Raw genomic sequence first — 24,493 nt, 5'->3', positions numbered from 1 at the left:
GACAGAAAAGCACTGACAGGTGCCACAACTATGAGTGGTTCCACATTCCTACCAAATGATACCTGGCAGCAGAAACAAAAGCAACAAAAGCATCCAAACAGCAACGTCCTTGAACTCACTCAAAAGTTACGTCATCCACCAGGAAATGCTATCAAGTTTAGCAGCTTAAGCAGCACTCAGTAAGTTTTTATTCAATCTTCAGGTTTTTGCTTCCAGATCTGACCTCAGTTTGTCACCTGCAAATGAGGACCTTCTAATGATAGCAAAAGATTTCAACCTAGTAGAAAATTACTAGGAAATAATGTTAGCAGCTATTATTTTCTTAAGCCCAATGTAGCGTCAGAACAAAGAGCTCTGAAACCAAAACCTCAGTAGTCCACCTAACCTTGCATTTATATTTCACCATTTTTGACAACGAAATGTCAAGATTTCCATTGTAAGAAATTATCAGAGACTCGCTATTGGCTCCCAGAAATAAAACTCCATTTGGATCCAATCATTTTTGAAGAACAACCTGAATGGGAAAAAATTAAGCAGCAACATCAGACAATATCAGGTTTGCAAAGGAAACTCCAGCATATACAAGTGCTCAAATCATCTTGTTAGCTCATAAAACAGATTTAGTGCAATGTATGGAATTGTATGCAATTGACAGTTATACTATATGATCTTGCAGGTCCTTTCCAATCTCGTGATTCTATGATTTTATGTATCAATACTTTTCTTCAGTTTTTAACTGAGGAAACACAAAGCATCCAGATCTACAGAGGAACACTGTGTAACACAAAGAAAAGCAGGTTTTTAATGGAAAACTACAAGAGAGACCCTGCCTACCAATCAGAAAAATAGCAATGGCCTGGTCCTCACCAGGCATCAGCCTGGAGGATGATGGTGCTCATGCTTAAGAACGTCACAGAATTTGAAGCGCTGTTCCCTGACTTGCTTAGGTGAATCCAAAAAAATCACCCGTGCTGGGTGGAGGAATCCTCCCTTTTGTTACTATCTGTAGTCTTCCAGCTCAACTGTGAGAAAGCTAACTCAGTTCAGCTAAGAAGTAATTTAAGAGGACCACTCCATTGGTTACCAGCCCAAGCTGGCCTCAGGTTGCACATCGCTGCCCATTCACCCTATAGAAGTATGGCTCAGGAGCTGCCCTGACCACACAGCCTTCCACTCTCAGATCCAGCCAAGAACACTATCGGGACCTGACGAGCTGAGGATGTTACCATTCATTCAAATGGCACTGGAAATGTTAGCTTTTATACCATGCTTTTATGCAATATGGACAGCGGCCTGCCAGTGCTACAGATCCTTCACTCCTTCAACGCCTGCACCTTATGTGCCCTCTCATCCCATCATGACAAAGAGCAAAACCACAGGTGGTTACTGACATTTAGTTCATCCCCTGCAAAGCTCCCCAGAATGCTCTTTCAGGCGGAAAAGCAGTGGAAGCCAACTTGCAGAATGCCTCAGGTTAGCAGGGACTCCTGCGCCAGAAGAGATGCTCCATCCAATTATTTATTTTTAACCTGGCTGCTGGCAGAGCTCTGTGCTCATTTACTTCTCCTCTGGAAATGGTGACATTGAAGACAAACTGCTTGAAATGCTAGAATCTGACTTTGAGTCAAGCATAGTAAACAGGGAAAAAATAGCGCTGAAAAGCCTTCCTTGGAACTCTAATGAGTGCTACAGCTACGCTGCAGAAATCCTGCCAGGAAACCACTTCTAAAATAAGTGTTCGCTGTTCATCTTTGCCCAAAGGTGAAAGTTTCTCTATAAAGCACAGTTCAGGTTTATTCACTGTCACAACGCACACCCAGAACCTGATTCGGCAAGACACACCGAATCTGCGCAACAAAAAAACACAGGAGTTGAGTCAATCTCTCAAGCTCTGGAAAACCTCCTACATTACCTGCACGTATCAAAGCCTCTGAACACTTGGGCTTGTAAGGTTTCCCAACTGTTCCAGAACATTTTTTTTTTCCTTACAGTCCAGTTACATTATACCAGGAGGTAATTTTTATTTTTTTTTAGATGAAGGGTAGATTAATGCCTCAATCAACTGTTTTTAGGTAATATTTTTCTTTTCTTCTTAAAAATAATGCAGAAATCCCACTGTTAATTGAGACATAGGAGCACCAAAATCAGAACAGATGAGCACACCCTAAAAGCCATGATAGGCAGAAAGCAGATGATGAGAGGAAGAAGCTGGAAAAGGCACTGCGTTCACCTATGGTATGCAGCAAAATGGGTTCCTTGTCATACAGACCATAAATATTGAACCTTTTGTCACTTTACTTGCAAAATAAAAGCAATTCCCACTCAAAGACTAGAACTCCTTGCGGCCTCAAGGAGGAGAGAAGGATCTCAAAAACTGACACTTGCCTTTTGTTATATTCCTGCCAACAGGAGATGCTCTACATAGTGTGATACAACCATGGTATTTCCAAAAAAGCTGCAGAAATTTCTGTGTGAGTTTCAAGACAAGACAAGCTACTAAATTGGAAGACAGACTCTGTGGCTTACCTAAATGATGATCAGGGAGTGTTAGAAGGTTCCAATGGATGTCACAAAGATTCACATAGAAAAAATGGTGCTGATTTTTAAAAAATAATAAATATTCAGCTACTTAAAAAGTTACAGCTGTAGTATGTTAAAAAGCAGCATCAGTCATATGGGTATCGTTAAGAAGAGTGGAGCTACAGGGAGTAGAGAAATTTTATGTGTAGCACTTCAAACATGAAAATCTACAGACTAAGCTACACTACAAACCTCCATAAGAAAGAGGAATTGATTTTGTTTAGCACACAACAGACTCAGTAGGATAAGAGATTCAGTCAAGAAAAAGGTTGTGTGGTCAAGTAAAAGAACCTTAAGAGAAATAGAAGAGCAAAGACCCACCCATCATTTTCAAGATGAGACTGAGCAACTGCTTAATGTATCACATAAAATGTTCTTGGAAACAGCAAATACCTTTCATTTGTCTGCACTAGATTTTTGCTTCCCTGGCTTTGGAGGCTGCTTTTTCTCTGCTCTGAGCATACACCTGGACACAACTTGGGCTCCAGCCCCGGGCTGTGCCATCAGTCCATAGCCAAGCAGTAGCAGCTGGGTTTACAGCTTGTAGGCCTTGCAGCCACCCATGAGCCATCTTGTCATGCCACAGCTTAGGACACACTCATGTTCAAACCTGTCTCCACAGCAAGAACTGTTGGGTAATGCTTCCCTTCATGAACTAAGTAGAAACGAACACAATGCTGCTCTATGTGGAATTCAGGTGCTGTTCCTACTGAAGAGCTTTACTCTCAGCACCGGACAGACCAAAGCCTTGTACTTCCATGATGGTCTCCAGTTCATCTCTTAACAAACTTCAAAATCTACAGCAGCACATCAAAAGCAAAATGACATTCTGCCAACTCAGAGGCCTTGCCAGAGGCTCTACTCCTGGCAATATTTCCTCAGCCCTGACTTGAACCACCTGCCTAGGAGCTCAGAACTAACATGAGGGCAGTTCTTCCCCCCCACAACATGCTGGGCTGCAGCTGTCTCCACCAAGCCCAAACATAGTATCTACAAGTATCCACCTCAGCTCAGTTACTGGTACACGGCAGCAGCCAGTCTGCACCAACAGAGCTGCAACTGACTGCTGGAACTGCTTACAGCATTGTATTTAATCCATCCTCCTTGTGCCACGTTTCTCCGTTATCTGGAAGGACACCTGTATTTCAGTAGGGTAGCCAGCCTTCCTACTATCAGACAAGCACAACCTAAAACAGGTTATATATCAGTCTGAACTTTATACTGGAAGTTGTGAAATGAAAAGGTTTATAAACACGTACACTGTGTAGATATCATCTCAGTAAATGGTCTGCCCCCAGCTCTCCAGGAACACACAACTGAAGGACTCAGACGAAAAAAAGAACAGGATCTGAGTGCGAATGATGTATTTGACCTGAAAACAGCTCCTAGAGCAAAAGACAGAGCTTGATGGCTTTCACTTGATGGCTTAGTGCATGTAACATTCTCTTGTCTCACTGCCGAGAATTAACTTGCTTTATCATTCAGAAATGCTCACTGGAACAGCAGTGCCTACTTAGCAAACACTCCCATTTATTGCATGGGATCTTGCTGATACATTGCAAACTGTTGGGTATGTCATAGCTCTGCCACCTGCCTGGTTGTTATAGCTCCAGGAGCTCCAGAAGGCAGTCAGGGTTGTTAACTATCAGTCAGTCAGATTGTTAACTAACAGTCAGACTGTTAACTATCTTATAGGAACATCATTCACACTTGAACACAGTCTCATATTAAAGGCTTACATACTTGCTGTATTGTGAGAAAACACTTAATGGAGATTTTAAGGTAATAGTATAAGTTATTCCCTCAGATTCAGATTGTCTCAGGTCAGGATCTGCAGCCTTTCCACTCACGAGCCACAGTGTTCTTTGGTAACAAGGGGAATGCAATTCACCGCAGCAAACTCAAGGCTGCAGGGAATCTCTTTTCATTGGTGCTTCTCTGGATTTCCACAGCTAGCGAACCACCCACAACATGAATGCCTGGATTTGACTATCACTTCAGCTTAATTATTTGGGCTTCATTCAGATAACTAGTCCAAGTGAAAATTAAACTCTCTCTGCTCCCAAAAAGGCAACAATTTAATGCATTTCACACTCTGAGAAAGCTAACACTCCTACTAAACCTAACAACAGAAATACTAATTGATGCCACAACTGTTTGTCACCGGACAGCATTGGGCACTTCCAGTGTGAGTCTGCTGTGCTCAGCAGTGCAAAGTCCAGTGGTGGCCAGTCACCAGCAGTGTCCCTTGGGGATTAATCCTGGGGCCAGCACTGTTTAATGTCTTCATAAATGGGGAACAACCAAACCTCAGCAAGCTGGGCGCCCTCTGCAAACACGGGTGGCACAGCAGTGGGAAAGGCTGGAAGCAACGCAGCTGGAGAAGTCACTGTGCAGATTAGAGAAGGCAAAAGCAAACACAGCACCCAGGGTGGGACAGCCCCTGCACCAGGAAGAGCTGGGGCTGACCAAATAGAAATGGCATTGCAGAAACGGACATGTGGGTTCTGCTAGGGGAAAAATTTATGATGAGTCAGCAGCACATGCTTGTGCAGCAAAGAAGGTCAGCTGCATGCTGGGCTGCAGACTGGAGTCAGCAGGCCAAGGAAAGTGAAGCAGTTGTGAGAGTTCACCAGCTTTCATGGCATGGTACCATACACTGACACACCTGAACAAGCCCTGCAAAACCCATGTGGAAAGGATGAAAATCAGGCTCAGCTTCAAGGAGCCAGCCAAAGGGAGACACCGCTGCTGCCTCCAGCTTCCTCATAAGAAGGCGCAGAGAAGACTAAGCCAGATGCTTTTTGTGGTGCCATAATCAGAGGAATCAGCCAAAGCTGATGGACAGGAAATTCTAATGAGCAAAGAAAAAAAAACCATAACAACACTCTGAAAGAGCTGAGCCCTGGAGCAGGTGTCCTTGAATCTCCATCCACAGACACAGCCAAGCACTGTGTGAACTTGTGAACTGATCTAGCTGCCACTGCTCTGAGCTGTGGGGAAGGCAGCATTGCCCTGTGATTCTCTTTATGTTTTTGTACTCAAATCAGAAGCACATGAAGCTTGTTCCAAATGTGAGTCCTCACTTACACGCTGTCATATAGTAGATAAGGTCCTTCAAAATCCAAACATGGACTGTCATGCACACAGCAGGAAATATCACAGCAAACCATTATTTCAAAGTTCAAAGGAAAAGACTGGCGTAATACAGAGAATCCTGATGTGATGATATTTTTTTCTGCAAAAAAACCCCAACAGTTTTATTAAACCTGGCAGAAAAACTGGTATGACGATGGGTACTGCTGCCCATACGCTGAAATGTTGGACACTGCAGAGAGACACAAGAAACTGCACAGCCAAGGATCTGCAAGAACACAGAGGAAAGCCCCAGAAAGGATGACTGAATTGCTAACTGTAGTAGTAAAAATAAATTCTTACAAAAATATCAACTTAATGAAAGATAAATGAAAGATTTAAAAGAATGCTTTGAAGGGAAATTTTAAGTTCTGTTAAAAGTACTTGTGTATTCGTCTTAAGAACTCAGTTATTTTGGAATACTATGCTTCTATCAAAGAAGTGATAATAAATCTGTTACAAATCACCCCCTTACCAATGAATGAAGAGGTCATCTATCGTGATTCAACATTTAGCAGCAATACACATACACACATAGCAGAAAAATATGTATTTATATCTGTGTATATGTATGTATGCACACACATACACACTTAAAATATAAGCTCACTCTAGAAAAACGTCCACATCTCTCATTTTCCAGCACACAAATAAATGGAAAAAGTGAAGGTGCGAGGTACTCTGCAGGGGTGGCGATAGCAACAGACACAAAGATCAGGTCCACTTTTTGAAGAGCCAGAGAGAAAAAGCTAACAGATGCTGAAGTACATCCTATTACAAATAACTCACTGAAGAATAAGCACCACTTCATGAAAAAGCGCTGCATCCCAGCTACTGAGGAACCCAGCTTCTCATATCTCAAGTATACTGTATTTATAATTTGGGTTTCCTTACTGGTAGTGGGTGAATTCATTCTGATGGCACAGGTTAAAAAACCAAAAAGTTAACTTGTTCTACAGACGTTATTTTATCACGTCAACTCAGTTTTCAAGTAGTTTACAAAAGGAACATGAGAATGCTACTAGTTACAAGACTAATGCAATTAAATAACTTACAGCAGAGCAGTGGTTCAATAGAAGCTTCTAAATGCATCCATCATTTATGCAACATCATAAAAAGACACTTCTTAAAAGCGGTGCTGGATTTAGCTGATTAGATTTGCCAGTCATTTTAGCTAATTAGATTTTTTCAAGTCACAGCTGCTTTTCATGCAATAATCAAAATCAACACTTCACCCAGAATTGATAATATACAATTAATATACACGCACACGGATGCTTCCAGTCCATTAACATTTACTTTCATCATTTCCCCACTCACATAAGTGGGAAAAGGAGGAGAAATAACACTGAGTGCTGTCATTCATTAGCATGTGATTAAGTGAGGTTAGAGCGCTGGGATCCATGCAGGCAGCCCATGAGGCACTGCCTAGGCTGATGTAGGCAGCAGGGCCTCCTCCAGGCAGTTTGCTCCTCCTGCCTCAGCACTACAGATGCACACAGGAGAGCCGAGCAAAAGCCTCTCAGAAGAAGAGCAATGCTAACAGACTCTCATTGCTCCACGCTGTTCTACTGTTGATAAAAAAATGATGGAGGCATAGGTTTCTGCAATGACTGCCTCCCACTCCAGCCAAGGACAGCCGCGGCAGTGACGTTTACAACCAAAGCACATCTGACACTGCAACAGATGAACAAGAGATCACAGCCTGTATGACAGAACTCCAACATGAAACCCAAACATTCTCAGCGTGCGTGAGGCACGGCCCAGCACCAAAATAAGGCACGCCGAGTACTCCCACAAGAACTGAAGGAGGCCAGAGTACACCCCTGCATCCAGCTGCCACGGTGCCACTTCAACGTTCTGCTTCCAGAAGAAGCGAAAAGCGGGCGGGGCGGGGCGGTGGAACGAGAAATCGCACACTCATTCACAAGCCCAACCGCACCGATCGCGTCCAAAGAGCCGCTCCCAGAGCTAACGGGGCTCGGCGGCTGGAAACGGCCGCGCGGCAAAGGGCAGTAGGGCAGCTGCCGGCCCGAGAGCTCCCGCTGCTCGCCCCGCCGCGGTGAGGCCGGGAGGGGCTCAGGCTGCGACGAAGGGCGGCGCGGGCAGGAGCTCCCCCACCGCCGCGGCTCCCGGCCGCCCCCCGCTCCCAGCCTCACCTGCTGCTGGATCTTCCCGTCCTCCGTGACCACCCAGTGCGTGGTGGCGGCGGCGGGTCGCGTCCCCGAGGCCAGCAACGAGCACAAGCCCAGCGCCCAGCCAGAGAAGACCCACGCCCGCCCCAGCCCGCCCCACCCGGACGCCGCTGCCGCCGCCATCTTCCCCAATCCCGGCCTGCCCGCACCACCCGGAACCGGAAACGCTCGCTCCGCCATTTTGGGAGGTGGGCTCCGGGAGGGGGGGCGGGGCCGCGCTTCTCGAGGGGGCCGTCCGGGGGTGGTCCGACGTTACTTCCAATACTTTTGAGTTACTTCTCATTTCTCCAGCTGACGGCACCCACGTTCACCACGAGTTACACCGGCTCAGCTGCAGCCACGCTGTCCCAGGTCCAAGCAGGATTTCCACGTTCAATTTTCCTTCCGTTGTAGCCGAGTTGCGAGCAGTTGTGCTCCTCCAGAACACCAGCCTTCCTCGGCCTGCCAAACAGAAAAACGTGCCTGTAACACACGGCCAGCACCTACAATTAAGGAAAAAGCTTACAAATGCTGATGGAGCAGTTGGCTAACACAAGGGTTTGCGTTCCTTAAGGGCAGATGGAGAATACAGTCCCGCAGCTGTGCTACTTACAGTTGCCCAGGTTTTCACACGAGGCACGCTGCACTCCTCACCAAATAAATCAGGCCGTTACTCCAAGCTGCTGTTGCTGTCAAGACACCAACATATTTTATTGCATTGCCAACATCTAGAATATTATGTGAATGTGACGTCTCCTTTTCACAATACATTCCCAAATAAAATATAATGGATCTGTGAGACATGCAACTTGTGTTGAATATTTAAATGCCTGTGCAAGACTTTGCATTTAAGTTGAATTACTCACACTGAAGCAGCTCATACAGTCTTGATAAATATTCCTTAATGACAAACGGCCCGATATATCTTTGGCAATCTGATGACTAAGTCCCTAAACCAAAATGTAGCACAGCACCCTGCTACTAAGCCAGCATAAAATGCTGCAGAGTAACTGTAAAACAATGAGCCAAACAAAATTACAAAATGAATTTATTCCAAAAGCATAAGGGAACATTTACAAGTCATCAAGATGGTAAACAGGTGTCTCTGCAAGAACTCACTGCATTAAAATTAGGTACTAAAGGGAGAAAATCTAACTACTTCTGAGGCCACAAGAACTTTGCATGTCATCTCTGGAAAACAGGAGCCCCACGAAAACTCACTTCAAACTCAGTGAGAAAATAAGCTGCTAGTGCCTAGCTACTAGTCTAAATGCAAAATGCAAGCTACATTTAGGCTTGGAGATTACATTCTTAGATTTCCTCAAGACAACAAATTATAGCCACAAGTGCAAAATATATTTTTTTCCTTCAATGAAAGCTTATTACCATCTAGTGCCTGTTTTCAGAGTGACACTTTGATCTCATGAATTTGTACTTGAAAAATGCTTTGCTAAGTTTGTTGCTTTTAGAGACAAACATGATTTGCAGCTGGCATATATTCAGAAGCACAAGTTAGCTCCCCTGTCTTGGAATGTCCTAAGTTTAATGCCTGCTGCTCCAGAGTTGAGCAAAAACAGGGTTATTAACCAAATTGTGAGTCTAACTTCGATATAATTCTGGTATTCCGCCCTTTTGATTGCAGTGATAAATATGCAAGTGTTACTGAAGACACCTGAGTCAGATTCACAAGCAAATACAAATGGAACTAGGTGGCAAAACATCACTTTCAAGCATTCATATGTGGATACCAAATGACTGCAGAAAAAAAAAAGAAAAAAAAAAAAAAGGATAAGAAAAGATCTTCATTCTTCTAAAACCTAAGCTATTTTACACCAACATGCCCTGGAAGTCTTGTTAGAAATTCTCTTCCCCTGCCCCAACTTTTTTTTTTTCTTTTCTTTTTTACTATCAGCTAACCCCTTTACAATGTTGAGTGACCTGAGAAGTAAAAATTCTAAGTGGTGAGAATAAAAAAAAAGCATTGTGCTCTTACATTGTATTTTCTGGGTGTACACCAGTAAATAAGAACTCCAAGTTGCTATGAAAAAAGCAATAGCATGGATTTGTTAATTTTTCCACTTGAATTCGACTACACTGCTGGAATTTTTGAATGTTACCCAAAATACAATTTTATTTATATATTTTTAAATGCAACTGTATTGGTAAAAAGACAAAACAAAAACACAACCCTTGAGTACCAACTAACCCAGAAAAATTTGCAAAACACAGAAAAGAGCCAGGTACTGCTACGGTCCAGCTCCAGTCTACAAAGCTTAATCACTGCATCAGTCTTCACCCATTCCTGGAACAATTCTAGTGATTTATTGTTTTGTTTTTCCTGCTCATTTCCTGTAATTTCATGGCATAATTATATGCACGTATTCATATCAAACATTTAAAATTCCTTTGCAAAACACCACTTTTGCATTACAATGCACGGAGAAGAGTAAGATGTACAAAACAAAAGAACACCACATTCTCAACTTTTCTAAGTAGAAGGACTGCTTCATGCTACAAGCAAAATAAATTTCCAACCAAGTTGCAAACTTCAAAAAACCAGCAGGTCTCTCAGTCAAGTTCATTGTAAGTAAATAAAAGCAAATCTAACAACGGTACTCTTCTCCACATATTGCAAAATACGATTACAGACTAGGAAAGGATTACTTTAGGTGCTAAGCTTTTCTGACATATCTCTGTAATCATGCCTTTCCTATCCATTACTTCATACATAAAATCAATTACATAGTATCAGTAACGCGGTAGCTGATTTTTAGGTTAATATGCAAACAATCAAGATGTAAATTTTGATAAAACACCTATGCTCCTTTCCAATTTTGAATAAATCCTGAAGACACTTCAAAAACAAGAACCCAAAACTGCTGACTGTAAGCATCCAAAAATACAGTTGTAGTTTCACTATGGACAAGTTGTAGTCCGTTAGAAAAGTAGATCATACATACAAAGGTATAAAGAACATTTAAATCAGTCTTAGCGGAAGGCAGTCCTTGAAGGAAACAATACTCCAAGCAATCTTTTGCTGAGTGTACTTTTGCCTTAGGCCACAGGGACCATGGAAGATACGATGGTCTGCTCAGTAGATTCTTCCTCGACTACGATTGCCACGTCCTCCCCAGCCTCTTCCTCGTCCACCCCGGAAACCACCTCTTTGCTCTGAAATAGAAATCAAAAACTTGTCATACAGGTTTCATGCTGTGTACCGATGAGAACTAAACAGCAATAGCTAGAGGTATTGAGGCTGACTTCAGTCTCTGAGGTTAATCTTGCTTGTTGTAAGATCTGAGTTGTACTCCGGAGTGCTAATTGTAAAAGGATGCCAGGAGAACCAGCCTCTTTAAACTAAGCACAGTCTTTCTGTGTACTGTGACTGAGCTAGCCCTGAAAACTGGGCTGTAAATAACTCCACCTGGCCATCTAGTTCATCCTTCAGTCTAATAACACCATGCTGATCTTGTCATATGTTCACCTGACTTGCTCCTATGGATTTTATAAAATGATGGAAACTCACAACTTTTTCAGCCTGCCTTTTTCTATCCTTAAGTTATAGGCATACTTAAGTTTCTTTATTAGCTGGTACCACAATGTATATCCGAATGAAAGATCTTATGTATAACTGGATACCACACAAACTACTTTCTATACTGTAAAAGATGTTTTGTTTCTCCCTGTGAAGAACAAATTTGATCACAGTGGAAAAAAAAAAATAAATAGTGAATTGAACTCTCATTCTTCTTCTATGCTTTCTCTCCAATGTACAGTCTTTTAATCTATGAGGAGAACCATGGGCATATTTTAAAATGTACAGAAATTTAAAGTGGATGAGAGGCCTCGGCATCTCAATATAAAAAAAAAAAACTAGCAAACTAAGAATTTTCTAGTTTTTACAACTGCTATAATTACAAGTATTATTATATTAAAGTACAGAACTGCATCAGCTCAAGTCTGCACTAAAAAATTCTCAGACTTCCCCTTCTCCTTCTTTTAGATATAAGAATGTTTTATATCAGCTTTTTTTTTTTCTTTTATCTACGGACATAGGTGATAAATTGTCATGGCAATACATTTACTTGGCAGAAGTAGGCCCAACAGACATCTAGGTAAGATGGTGAGAACAGGCTGCTGCCACTGTTGCACTTGTTCATCCAGCCTGCAGCTGCTGTAACCCACAAAAACTTTCAGAAAGACAGATTGACTCTGACACTGGGAGCATGCACTGTACATCTGACAAATCCTAAAAGCTTCGGAAAAGGGCTGCAGCGTTAGCAATAAGATAAATTGAACACAGGTCAAGTCATAAGACAGGCAGGGGTCACTTGCAGAAACTGATCTGCCACTTGGAAATCCAGGGTACATTCTCAATCATGAGATAAAGCACTGGAAACAGTTACCTTAAAAAGCTTATGTATTTAAACACTACTAAAACTAACTTGGCAAGTCACATTACAGTCTATATAGGCTGATAGTATTCAAACACTAATTGATCAGCAATTAGAAAAAGGTCATTACACACAAAAATTGGTGACAGTACAATGTGAGCTTCTAAGAACGTGCTTAATTTGCCCTTTCCCCCCACCCCAAAAGGCACAACTGTAACTGGACAAAGCTTTTGCAAGCTGCCTAACTCACCGTACGAAAAACTGCCCAGGTTACTACTGTATTTTCCACTGGGAGGATTATATATCTGCCTGGCATCCCTTTTTGGTCCTGCCGAAGCTTTCTTTGGAGGTGAACTTGAGGTTGTATCTTCACTTGTTCTTTTTTGACTGACAGAAGAAAACAAAAACAGATCATTTTACCCCTGTGGTGACAAGTACAGGAATGACTATTCAGCTTCAAAGATTAACAACTGTAAACTAGCAGTAACTACTGAAGATGTCCTGAACAATAATTCTGAAGAGCAAGTAGACTAGTCTCTAGTTGATTCAGTCTATCATATCCCTAAATCAAGACTATTTTATCACAGCCTTAAGTCCTTTCAGGGTGGGTTTCAATTTTGGTTGTGAAACTTTTAACTCGTGCTGTGTACATTATATAAATGCACACTTGGAATCTGTGTTTTGTGAACAGCAGAAGTTAACAACATTTTTTTCATCATTGCTGTTAATGAAAAACCTCTTACTTTGCATCTGCCTTCTGTACTGGTTTCCAGGACAGTGTGACTGTACTTTTGTAAGAAGGAGGAATGTGGAAGAGATCCTGTGGAGACAAAATTGGAGAATTCATTCTGCAGTCAAATCCACATCCATTGCACTCAAAGTTTTAGTTGCCCATTGAAGCTCCAGAAAAGCATATGCCTTTGAAGAGTTTTAAAACCCAAACCTTTACAATTGTGTGGCAGAAAAGGGAACAGAAGCTAACTATTTTAGTTCCATATCCTTTAGTAGGAAATTCAAAAGAGATTTGAATTAACCAGAATAACACCTAATACTGCAAAAATACACTTAATTTCTCTACCTATGCAAGAAAAAAAAAACAAAAAACAAAAAACACCCTCTATCTTTTAAAGAACTAAATGGCTCCTGCAGGCACATCTGATATTCCTGTTGTGAAGGTTAAAAGAAGTTTCTTGATAGCATGGGAAAGATGAGGGATGGGATATGAAGAAAGGCAGCTTGTGAAATTAGTGGTTTTAAAAATGTTGTTCAAAGAAATAAGAATGTTCCCAAGGTCTGTGGATGAAAGTATATTTCTTCAGCCCATCTCTTCCAGACTGCAGAAAACAGCTCTAAATGGCAGTTTACTTGGCCTCTTCCTTCCTTTACATCTCTTTGCAATTCTTTGAACTATTCCTTACCTGTCTCTAGCACAGCAGGAATGAGAAGAAAAGAAGGCTCAGAAGGCTGTAATCCACACTCCCTTAAAACAAGGTTATCTACTCCTGCTGGCAACTGCTGCCACTAAAAAGAGCCTCAATACATACCCTTTCCAAACAGTGGCAAAGGAGCAGAAGCAGCAGATCCACGTCTCTTCAGAAATGGAAGAGTAGGCAGCACACTAGCAAAGACTAACTTAACATGATACAATTTGTTTCAAATTATTCCCTTTTTTCTCCATAGCTTACTCTACTTCTTATTTGCTCATAATGTTAAGACTTACCTTGATTAAAACATTAATATTATTGGTTATTTTCAAAGCAACCACTTTGATCTTGTTCTGTTAAAAAAAAAAAAAAATTAAAAATTACCACTGAATACTTGCTGTTTCAGTAGCTTAAAATTATACCAGTTGCTATTCAGTGAACTGCTGTAGCAGCAGTGAAAGGTGTGTGCACATTCTCAAGGTTACAGTTTTTTAGGCTTCCAGCAGCTCTGCAACAGCCAGTTCCTTGTTATGCTCCAGTGTAATTCCCACTCCCTTCCTCCAAGTGCATTCTTCTGTTGTTAGACTGCAGTTACACCACAGGATCCACTTTAAAATAATGCTCAGGAAATCATGCAAGATAAACAATAACCCAATCGGGTACTGAACCATTACCACAACTGCAGCCCCAGTAGAGCTTCAGTATTATTCAAAGCCTTCTAGATTATTTTGAAACTGGCCAACCTGCAGAACTCACACCAAGTTGAAGGCAGTGTCCTCAGTGCCAAGCAACATTTTCAGTTTATTTAAATTATATAACCTGTAGCCTTTTTCGTTATTTCATATCTGAGAGGATCCAGAAATATGAAGTTTAGTAGTTGGTACCTGAATTTTAATAATGAACCATAATCTCACATGCAAAAAATAAAATAAAACCACATCTTTGAAATAAGATTAGTGGACAAGCTGAGCTTATATCAATCATCTAAAACATAGGTAACACAAATAAGTGTAAAGAGAAAGCACCGATAGATATTAGTAGCATGCTCCCTTCACCTATTTGCATGCTTACAACAGGTGGCAGCCTATCATTATGCACCAGTGGTTATTTCTGTACACTCAACTATACAGTCACTATTTCCACAACACTTACCTCCTCTGTTTTCAAGGCTTCTCCTGTTTTACCTTGGAGTGCTAGACGAAGCTGCCGAATATACACCTGCAGCCCTCGAGCAAAATACTGTAGCCTAGAAAGTTGAAAAGCAAGTGGTTAATTTTACATATTCCTTTAAAATGTGTAAGCAAAATGAAGTTCTAAACATTTTTCCATGAAGAAAAATCCTTACAGTAGCACCTCTTAACAGAATTCCAAGACCTGCCCCTAAACAATTACCTGATTTTAAAGTCTTTCAATTTCTCTGCATTCAGCTTGGCTGTGAGGAAGTCTGGAAGTTTACGACCCAGCTGATGGAAGCTATACAAGAGACACTCAACATAACTGAACTGCAACTTGGGCTCTTCACCACCAGCATTTTCCCCATTCTCCGCTTCCTCTGGAGGAAGTGGCATATACTCCTAATGAACAGAAAGGAGAAACAAATATATGAGGCACATATAATGAGGAACTGGAGGCTTCATTTTTGCTGACAATGTAAGAAGAATTTCCCATCCTCACACTATTGCGTGGAGCTGCTCCACAAGTCCTGGTTCATGCAGTTAGCCTACACTCATGTTCACTGACATCTCTGAGTCATAGGAGATACTGTGGTAGCACTTCTACTACAGAAAGCAATAACAAACTGCATCAATGTTTCTGAAATATTGCAGAATTTGTTTAACACTAGCAGTGCAGATATAGCATTTAATGAGATTCAACATGAGTCTCTCATTGCTATGTTTTTTTTTTCCCCTTTTCCTGCAAGTATGCTGGATTAAGACCAACATGCCTTGCTTTATTTTCAGAAGGGCTCTGAATAGCAAATGTCGTTTGTGCTTGTATTATGGAGAACGTTACCTGTGATACAGCCACTTTTGAAAAGGATAAACAGATTAATGGATTAGCATAACTTGTTGTGATGAAAAGTGTTTATTTTAGTGTTTTACACTAGTAAAAAGTTGAATTAGTCTTACCAGCAATTTATCAAATAGTTTCTTCAAATTTGATTCCAGCTTTTCCATATCTCCACAAAATGAACTCATTTCAGCAAGAAGCTTCAAGACCTACACATAAAGATAGTTGTTTTTTATGTGTTAATAGAGAGGAAAGGAAATTGAACTTTCAGACCAAAGGAAATCATCGTGTAATTATTGTTGGTGCAGTAGAAGCCAGCTACTACAGATTAAAAAAAAAATAATAATGAAATCAAACTCCTGGTCTCAGGAAAGAATTTAAGTGGGAATATGCCCAGTCTGCTCACATCCCCAAACAGAAACACAGGTATTGCTGTCCAGTCTCAGCAAGCAACACTAACACTTTTCTGCAAACAAAAACCTTGTTCTCTCATGCATAGCTCACCTTTACATGGAGATTCATAACGATTTAAGTGCAACTGCAACACTGATTAATGTAAGCAAAATTACTGACATTAAGCCACTCCCTTAGGAGACTAAATTAACACAAGCTATGCAACAATAATTTCCGTAAATGCTACATGCTTAAAAAAAATTGACAGCAATATAAAGATGATTACACCGATCTATTTATATTCTAGCCTTGTCTCAATAGCTTGGACAAATAACGTGCTTTAAAAGTCAATGCTCAGCTGTGCTTCAATACAGCAAACATTATTTTCCTAGTGTAGCTAGGTTTCCAACAGTACAGATGCATACTTCTCAGGATTTCAAAGACACTGTAACCTTGTCTTACCTCTAACTGGATATCAAGACCCTCCACTGGAGTAGTCAAAGCACTGAGGTTTGGAAGCACGTGCTCACAGAAGTAAGTAACAAATTTTGTGGAATGAACGTTCTTCTGCAGAAAACAACACAGGCTTCAGATGACTCTTTTGAATGAATTAAAAACTCCCCCCCATCACTATGCCAGCCTTGTAAATGCCTACCACACAGATATACCTTAAAGCTTTATTAAACTTATCTTTAACTCTGAAATGCAAAGACCCTTCTAAGGTAGCTTAAACTTCAAGGCATTCTGCAACAAGGGCTAAAAAGAGTGCCTATAACATGGTAGAAGGACAATGCATGCTGCAGTTGCCTGGCATCAGACCTGAATCGATCAAACACATATACAAACCTAGTGTGAGAGTCTTGTCATAATTGGCTGTAACATCTAAATTTGAAAGAAAACATCTGAATACACAAAAGCTCAAACAAAATTCGTGGGCTTAAAGGCTGCCTGTCAACATTCTAACACGCGAAAGGCAGAGAAGTATTGGTATGTTTTCATTCTAATGTAATCACTCAGAATATTGAAGATGAACTATGGCTATCAACTTTCCACATTACTTCTCATATGAAAGAAATAAATACATACTGAGAAGAGTGGCACTGCCTGTCGAGTACACTGCAGAAGTCTGTCCACACAATCTGGATCTGCCGGATTGAATGTTTGTTCCAGGTCAGCTTGTTCGGCTACCAGCTCCACTAGTTGCTGCCTTCCACTTACTGTCTGTAAGCTTTTTAATCCAGACAATATTTTCATGAACAGAACAAATTCTTCACCTGTCACATCTTCCAGTACCTTAATAAAACACCAGAAAACATATTTCCATTGTAGCCATTCGCAAACCTCCAGGCCAAAACTACTTGATTTAAAATGATAAAGCACGCAGCAACCTAACATTTAAGTCATCCCCTATTTATTTAGAAGGAAGTTTAAAGGAACACAGAAAAACACAGTGTAATTGTACAAATCTCTGAGACAAAGTAACCGCCATCAACCTGCACACAAGTCATGTTTTTTTTGAACACTAACTTTATGACACATTTCCTACCTATAAAACTATGTTTCAGGCAGAACAAATGTTAAATGACTATCAATTTAGTATCCATTGTATTAATACATTTTTATTTTCTCAGCTTAGGCAGCACATTGGAATCTCATGAAATTTAACAAGGACAAATACCAAGTCCTACATCTGGGAAAAACTCCCTGCCCTGTGCTCACACATTCTGGGAACCAAGTGCCTGAGGAACTGCTCTGCTGCAAATGTACTATGGAACCTGGGGACAGGAGGTTGCACGAATTAGAGCATTCTTTGAGTAGTGAACAATATCCTGGGCCAAAAGCATAACCAGTATGCCAAAGAAAGCAAGGGGATCGAGGATTCTGGAATACTGCTCCTAGCAGGGGGTCCTTCACCACAAGAAAACTGTTGATAAGCTTCAGAAGTCCAGCCACCTACACAAACAGTGTCTGGAACACGTGCCCTAAGAGAAGAGCTTAAGGAAACTAGCCTTTTTCAGTGTAAAGGAATGGAGAGAGGTGGTACCTATCAGCAGTACACCAATTCTTAAAAGCATGTGATCAAGATCACAAGCTACACTTTTTACTAAGCCTTTACTGTGACTGGTTTTAAGTAACAGACCTGAAAACATTGCCAGTGATAGTTTAGTAATATCTAAACTTGTAGCATAAGATGCTCACCTTCTTTGATTCAGCTAATATGAACTCTTCTACCTCCTTATTCAGCACCTCTTCAGGAAGGGTTTTCAGTTTTGTAGAGAGGAATTTGATGGCTCTTTCTCTCACAATATCCTCCCCTTGAAGAATTTGACTGAATAAGCCTCCCAAAGTCCCTGAAAGGAGAATGAATCAGGAAACACCAATTATTTCAAAACTTAGCAGCTGAGCCACCCATACAGAAGACAGTAGTTTCCTTTAAGACCCCATAAAACATTTACAAAACAGTTTTCATAGTTTGACATAAGAGATACGATTCTTTTGTTAATCTGTATAATTCAGATCCACAGCTATTACAAATTCCAGTACTGTTTGCAAAACAAAGTAATGAATACATCTCCATCTTTTGCACTGCACTAAAACAGCACAAATTTTGGTCCAGCTCTCACTGCATTAGGTAGTAGAAAGTATTAAACAAATACATTTACAGAAAAATGTGTCCTTTACCTTTAGCATCCATCTTAAATATACTGAGCAAAGCATTGTTCACCAAATTGAATTCTGCAGAATCATCTGAAGAGAGAAAAAAATCACATTCATATCCTTGAAAAGCAAACATAAATGCAGAAAGATTTCTGATGTCAAACAAGAAGGGTTCTATCACCAGCATTATAAATAATGTAACTTGTATTTTAACTGCTATTAGACTGTGGAAATAGTCATGGTTGTGAAAGATGAAGATCTCATCCTCATTCCCTTGCCCCCCAAAACTTGAACATTACAAATGTGGCAGGCTTGAAAACTTGAAAGTTTTAACGCAGCAAGTTTGATAATTTTAAGGAGCAGTTGAATAAGCTCGCCTTCTTTAAATTCAGGCAAAAGAAACAATACCTTCTTTTTAATCTATGGAATTTCGCAATGGAAGAAACAATTTTCCCTAAACTAAGATATGCCCATGTCCCTTAAAAATATTTCTCTTCTGAGACGCAATACTGTAGAGACTCAAGCATGCATTTTTAATACAGTTTTGAACATCTAATATTTAGCACTCCATAAACCTACTGAATTATTAAAAAAACATCGTATATGAAATTCCAAATTAGATATTTTGTATAAAAAATGCATTCCATCTTTTTGTTAAGGTTTCTGGATTAGAAATCCAATAGCTCTTGCTCAGAAGATAATTTAGTGCAGTCTGTAACTGCAGATTTATCTTCCTCTCCTGCTTTAAAAGAACTTGAATGAAAAAGGTTCAAGGCAAAAAAAGATTCACAATAATAGTTCACAAAAAATTCACAAAATAATTCACAGTAGTAACAACATAAGGGGAGAGTAAACAAAAGAGGGGAAGAGGAGCAACAGCTGGGTGTGGGTGCCACTGGGACAGGCTGCTCTGCAGCAAAATAATCAACAGAAAACAGAACAAACTGCATACGTTTCCAGGTGTGCATCTCCTACCTGACTGCAGAAGCTGGGTCAGTATGTCTGCTACCCGGGGAAGATTATCTCCGGTGGCAAACTGAGGCAGCTCCTTAATGGCCTGGCGCCGGATCTGTGGAATTTGCACCATCAAAAGAAAAAGTAATGGAAAATTGTGGAAAAGTAACACAAAAAGAAAGATTAAAGAGTACAAAAGAACTTGGGCATTTTAACTCCCATATCAAGCTTGGCGGAAAAAATCAGCCAAATTTGAGGAAACGACCACATATCCTCTAAGCAGGAGCATCATATTCTCACAGTGATGCTCAACTGTCAGACTCCAATGACAGTCCAACCATTCTCTTTGCTATGAAACTATTAAGACATGCTTTGGAAGATGAAAAAAATAAATTTTTCTTAGATTCAAGCAGAACTGGAGAAAAGACAATTTGACCAGCAACTACATTCACAGAATAATTAATCTGATCAACAGTTTAAGTAACAAACACAACAAAGGGCTGGAATATGAGTTATTATGGAGTCTTATTTGCTAATGGAAAGGACACTGTTACAGGTGTGCATATGGCAGAGAAATGATGTTTTTTCCCAGCATTGCCAAAACTCCTTCAATCATCTGCTTACATCTTTTAAGATCCAGCTTATTTCAAAACAAGAAGCAGCACAAAGCATCTCAAGACTTCTGCATGAAGCCAGATCACAACCTTATGGTTCTCGGGTGTAAAGGAAATTTTCTTGCCTTCCAGCAAGATTTATTGGAGTCCATTACCACAAAGTGCTTTGAAAGGAGAAATGCAATAGATATTCAAAGAAACCATATCTAAGCTTCTTTCTACAGAATTATTCTGTTGATCAATGATGGGAGTGAAAAGACAAAGAAAAAATGATTTATCTTCCCATACCATCACACAATAGATTTTTCTATTGCAGGAATACTACTATGTGTTTAAGGCTTCCAGAGGCCAACCCTCCCCTCCTAGACATAGGCTAAGAAACTAAAAAGAAAGGAAAATGAGAACAAAATATAAATCATCATAGCAACTGGATAGAAGTTTCTGGTCCCCATTCTTACAGAAACATCTTCATCCTCACAGAGGTCCAACTGGGCATTGATAGCTGAGTCAGCTAATTCAGGAAAATGCTTGAAGAATTTGGGAATAAACTGGGCTGCAAGTCGCTTCTCCTTGGCGCCTCCTTTCACACCATCCAAGATCACCTGGTAGGCATCCTTGTGCTGGAAGAGGAAAAAAACAGAACATGCAAATAGAAAAAAATTTGGTGTATTCTTAAGAAATGAAAGAATTTTCTCTTTCCTCTTCTATTGCACCTATTAAAATGAACTGAATTATACAAGCCTCATACAAAGAAGTGCATTTCTCTCTTAGAGCAATCTCATCTCACTGATCCAATAAAATTTGTCCCTATTGACTGTACTGTTCTTCTGGTTCCAGTACCTGTTCAAGTGCTTACTGTTCAAAAACTCTTTGCCCTAAGGCTAACAGCTCTTACATGCCACTTGTCATTAGATTAGTGCAGACTAAAGGAATTACATTATCAATTTCTTCACTGAATTTAAGCATTATTTTTCCGACAAGTTTCTGTCTTTTGTCTGCTCTCTTATGCAGAGGTTACCTCTCCCAACAACTGTACAACTGCAACAAATCATGAGTGACTTCTATGATTTACTGCTCTCAAGCATCTCTGGCATCTATTTGAATGGCTGAATTGATGTATGAGAGTTTTGAAAAATCTGATAGCAAGGATTGGATGCAATAAATAAATAAACCTGCAGTTGAAATACTGAGGAAAAAACGGCACTTAAGCAACAGTGTGGAAAAGTCTCCATCCAGTTCTTCCAACCAAACCACACAGGCATTTCTGACATGCTTGTAGGACCGAACCTTCACAATAAATTCAAGCCTTTGTTATGGTTAGCTATTCACAGAATGGTTTTCTTTGGGAGAGACCTTAAAGATCACCCAGTTCTATCCCTGCCGTGGGCAGGGAGACCTTCTGCTAGAAATAAAAGTTACTATCACTAGGATGCTAGCAGAAATCATCATCTTCTATCATTAATTTTCTTAATGGTTGTGAAAGAAACATTTAGGCAGTGTATCCCACTTTGAAGAGCAACATCAACAGTACAGGACACTTTCCTTTATCTGCTCTGAGTTTCTTAGAGTCACACATATCATCACCCCACTCCATATAAAAGTTCACCTGCAGCAAGTAGAGATACTAATTTACAAAGCAGTATGCTACTTTTACTCCCTTTATAGCAAGCTGTATTTTAATAGTCAGGACCAATGCTGCTTGAACACTTCTTATTCCATTCGACACCCATCTGTGCCAGATTCTGAACCAGACTGAGACACTGATGTGGAAGGAAAACTACCAAGGCAGATTTGTTTTCCAGCTGACCCACACCCCCATCTGACCTGCCCCCCAGTTGTGCAGCACAGCATGTGCACAAACGAGCCAGTGCAAACTAATGATCAAATACAGATTGTTACGGTTACAAATTCAAAGGCTGCATGCAAATAATGACTTTTTGTGAAACAAACTGCTTAAACTTCACATATACTTAAAAACCATCCAGAAAGCAAATGAAATAGAGTAGCCTGTGTTCCAGGAATTTCTATTACTGCATGCTAATTACTCCTAATACTCAGTGGAGGCAGAAGTTTGTCTTACCACCCATCTAGCAGCAATCAATGCCCAAGAAAGAGCAGCTAACTGCAGAAATAGTAATTGTGCACTTTTGCACATTTCCTCCCAATCACTAACACAAGAATGTTTGAGCTTCTGACCACTCATCCATTGATTTCTCTTAATCAGCTCTTGAACTGATTAATACTTTGTAACACCTCATGACAAGTTTAACAAAGTGTTATGGAAAAGCGCGTTGTCTTCTTTATTTTAAACCACTTCTGGATAGTTGTTTTTTTCCTTTTGACGTTCTCACCTTCTTTCTACTTGTGACGCAGACTCATCCTATCAGTTCTTTTCACAACTGAAATACTTTTAGAAGCCGAATACTTCTGGTGCTTTAAATTATTCCATTCAATGTTATATTTCTAGTGGTCTCCTGGCTCTTTTCCTCATGTTCAAACTTTCCTTTTTGAGATAGCGTGACTATGAGTTTTTTTTATAGTCAAAGAATGTGAGACATCACATTCACAGGGATATTAAGGGATAATGGAGAGGGATAAAAATGATGAATAAAGAACAATTACTCACTGCTTCTCAGAATCCAGAAATAAGAGACATTGTGATTATGAAATGAGAAGTTTAAAGAAGGTAATTGCTTCACAAAGCAATGGAACATTTTGTCACAGAACATTTTCATGCCAGAAATACAATCAGTTAAAAAAAGTGTCAGAAAAAACTAGGGAAGATCAACCCAGCACAATACACTAATCACAAAGAGGCTCTGGAAACTTGTAAGTGGAAAATGCACCAGGATCCATCATTCTCCATCACCCTCTTCTGACACTGAGAGGTTCTGGCAGCTCCGGGGGTACCGATCCCTGCTACAGGCAACAATTGTAGCCATTCTGGAGTTTGTTCTACCTCATGCAGCCATTCCTGTCTTACAAGAGCTACCCACAACTGTAAAAATGATGAGTGACTACACACGTGAAAACAGCATACTTATGGCATCTACTTATTTTCTCTCCTCATAGCTCCCAACATTTTAGCTCCATATTTTCAACACTCTGAACTCATATTTTTATTGACCTGCCTGCAACTTTGTTTCGCTGGGGCACAGTTACACAAGCAAAGTAAACAGACTGGAGCTTAAACTAACTTTAAAAACAAACTACAAAACCTTAAAGGACTGCCCAAATAACATCGTGTCGTAGTACATACTTACAATCCACTGTTAGGTACGCAGTGTTATCCACTACTTACGCGTGCTATAACAGCACCGCACCACACCAGCAGGGCTACCGAAACCCTCCTAAAGGCCGGAACCCGGTAGGAGAAACTCTGCGTCCCCACGCCACGAGCAGCCCGCTTCTTGTTACTGACTCCTAAATAGCCGCATCTAAGCGAAGGGCATCCACCGCAGGAGCTGCTCCACTCCCTTCCCCCCCACCCCGCGGGATCGCAGCCGTAAGGGTCGTTTCACAACCTGCCCCGAGCCGTGGAAACCCGCACACAACCAGCACGGAAGCAGCCCCCATTGCAGCGTCGCCCCGCCGGCAGCCCGGCCCGCCCAGCCCAGAGCTCCCCGCCGCACCACTCGAGCCCCAGGCCTGCCGAGGCCTTGCAGGCCGCAGCCGCGCCGCACCTGGCCCGCCGTCTCTGTGGCGTCCGCTAGGATGCCGTAGTTGCGGTAAAGCTCCTCAACGGTGGGCATGGCACGGCGGGGAAGGGGCAGAGCCGTCGCTGCAACCGAGGCCGCCGCTGACGCCACCGCCGCCGCTCGGGCCGCCGCCGCTCCGCGCAGGCCGCCGCCGTCAGCACCAACGAGGCGGAAGTCCCAGAGCGGCCGCGGCGCGGCGGGAGCGGTGCTCGCATGGCGCCCCCTGCAGGGCTGCGCGGCTGCCGGCGGACCGCCTGCCCTGCTGTGCGAAACCTGTGGGCGTTCGGCGGTTAAAGGAAACGAAATGGGCCCGGTGCAGCGTTGGCTGCGTTTATAAATCACCAGCACCCGACAAATCGCACCGATTCCAGAAGGGGCGCCAAGGCTGCTCCGACAGGCTTCAGAAGGGGAAAGGGTATTCAGAGCCACTTTAGAAGAACTGTCCTCTGGGCTTATTCT

The 24,493-nt window shown here is 41.4% G+C and overlaps 2 protein-coding genes across 2 annotated transcripts in view; both read right to left on the bottom strand.

Moving 5' to 3' along the window:
• The window catches only part of TTC17 (tetratricopeptide repeat domain 17), a 51,151-nt gene extending 42,491 nt beyond the window's left edge, over positions 1-8,660 (bottom strand). The window contains exons 1-3 of the mRNA XM_048948303.1: positions 8,564-8,660; positions 8,232-8,351; positions 7,875-8,128 (exon numbers count right to left, since the gene is read on the bottom strand). Coding sequence (XP_048804260.1) covers positions 7,875-8,128; positions 8,232-8,351; positions 8,564-8,660 — 471 coding nt within the window. The remainder of the gene's footprint in view (positions 1-7,874; positions 8,129-8,231; positions 8,352-8,563) is intronic.
• Positions 8,661-8,920: 260 nt separating this feature from the next.
• On the bottom strand, positions 8,921-24,207 carry API5 (apoptosis inhibitor 5). Its single transcript, XM_048947696.1, has 14 exons — positions 24,020-24,207; positions 20,795-20,956; positions 19,744-19,837; positions 18,793-18,858; positions 18,310-18,461; positions 17,197-17,403; positions 16,573-16,677; positions 15,837-15,926; positions 15,100-15,281; positions 14,860-14,953; positions 14,004-14,060; positions 13,027-13,103; positions 12,534-12,670; positions 8,921-11,060 (listed from the first exon to the last, which is right to left on the bottom strand). Exons 1-14 carry the CDS (start codon positions 24,086-24,088, stop codon positions 10,981-10,983), a joined length of 1,572 nt encoding a protein of 523 aa, XP_048803653.1. The 5' UTR covers positions 24,089-24,207; the 3' UTR covers positions 8,921-10,980.
• Between the last annotated feature and the right edge of the window lie 286 nt (positions 24,208-24,493).

This window comes from Lagopus muta, chromosome 6, assembly GCF_023343835.1.
Source record: "Lagopus muta isolate bLagMut1 chromosome 6, bLagMut1 primary, whole genome shotgun sequence".
Classification (NCBI taxonomy): Eukaryota; Metazoa; Chordata; class Aves; order Galliformes; family Phasianidae; genus Lagopus; species Lagopus muta.
The sequence above is the reverse complement of the archived record's forward strand: the minus strand, read 5'-3'. Positions and strand labels throughout refer to the sequence as shown.

Bases quoted from the DNA above. Each gene is read 5' to 3' on its own strand.
- API5 (XM_048947696.1), bottom strand. From the start codon at position 24,088: ATGCCCACCGTTGAGGAGCTTTACCGCAACTACGGCATCCTAGCGGAC. The intron at 15,927-16,572 runs GTAAGACAAGGT...CTTTATGTGTAG, and splicing joins GTCTTGATATCCAGTTAGAG to GTCTTGAAGCTTCTTGCTGA. The intron at 13,104-14,003 runs GTAAGTCTTAAC...TTGTCTCCACAG, and splicing joins ATATTAATGTTTTAATCAAG to GATCTCTTCCACATTCCTCC.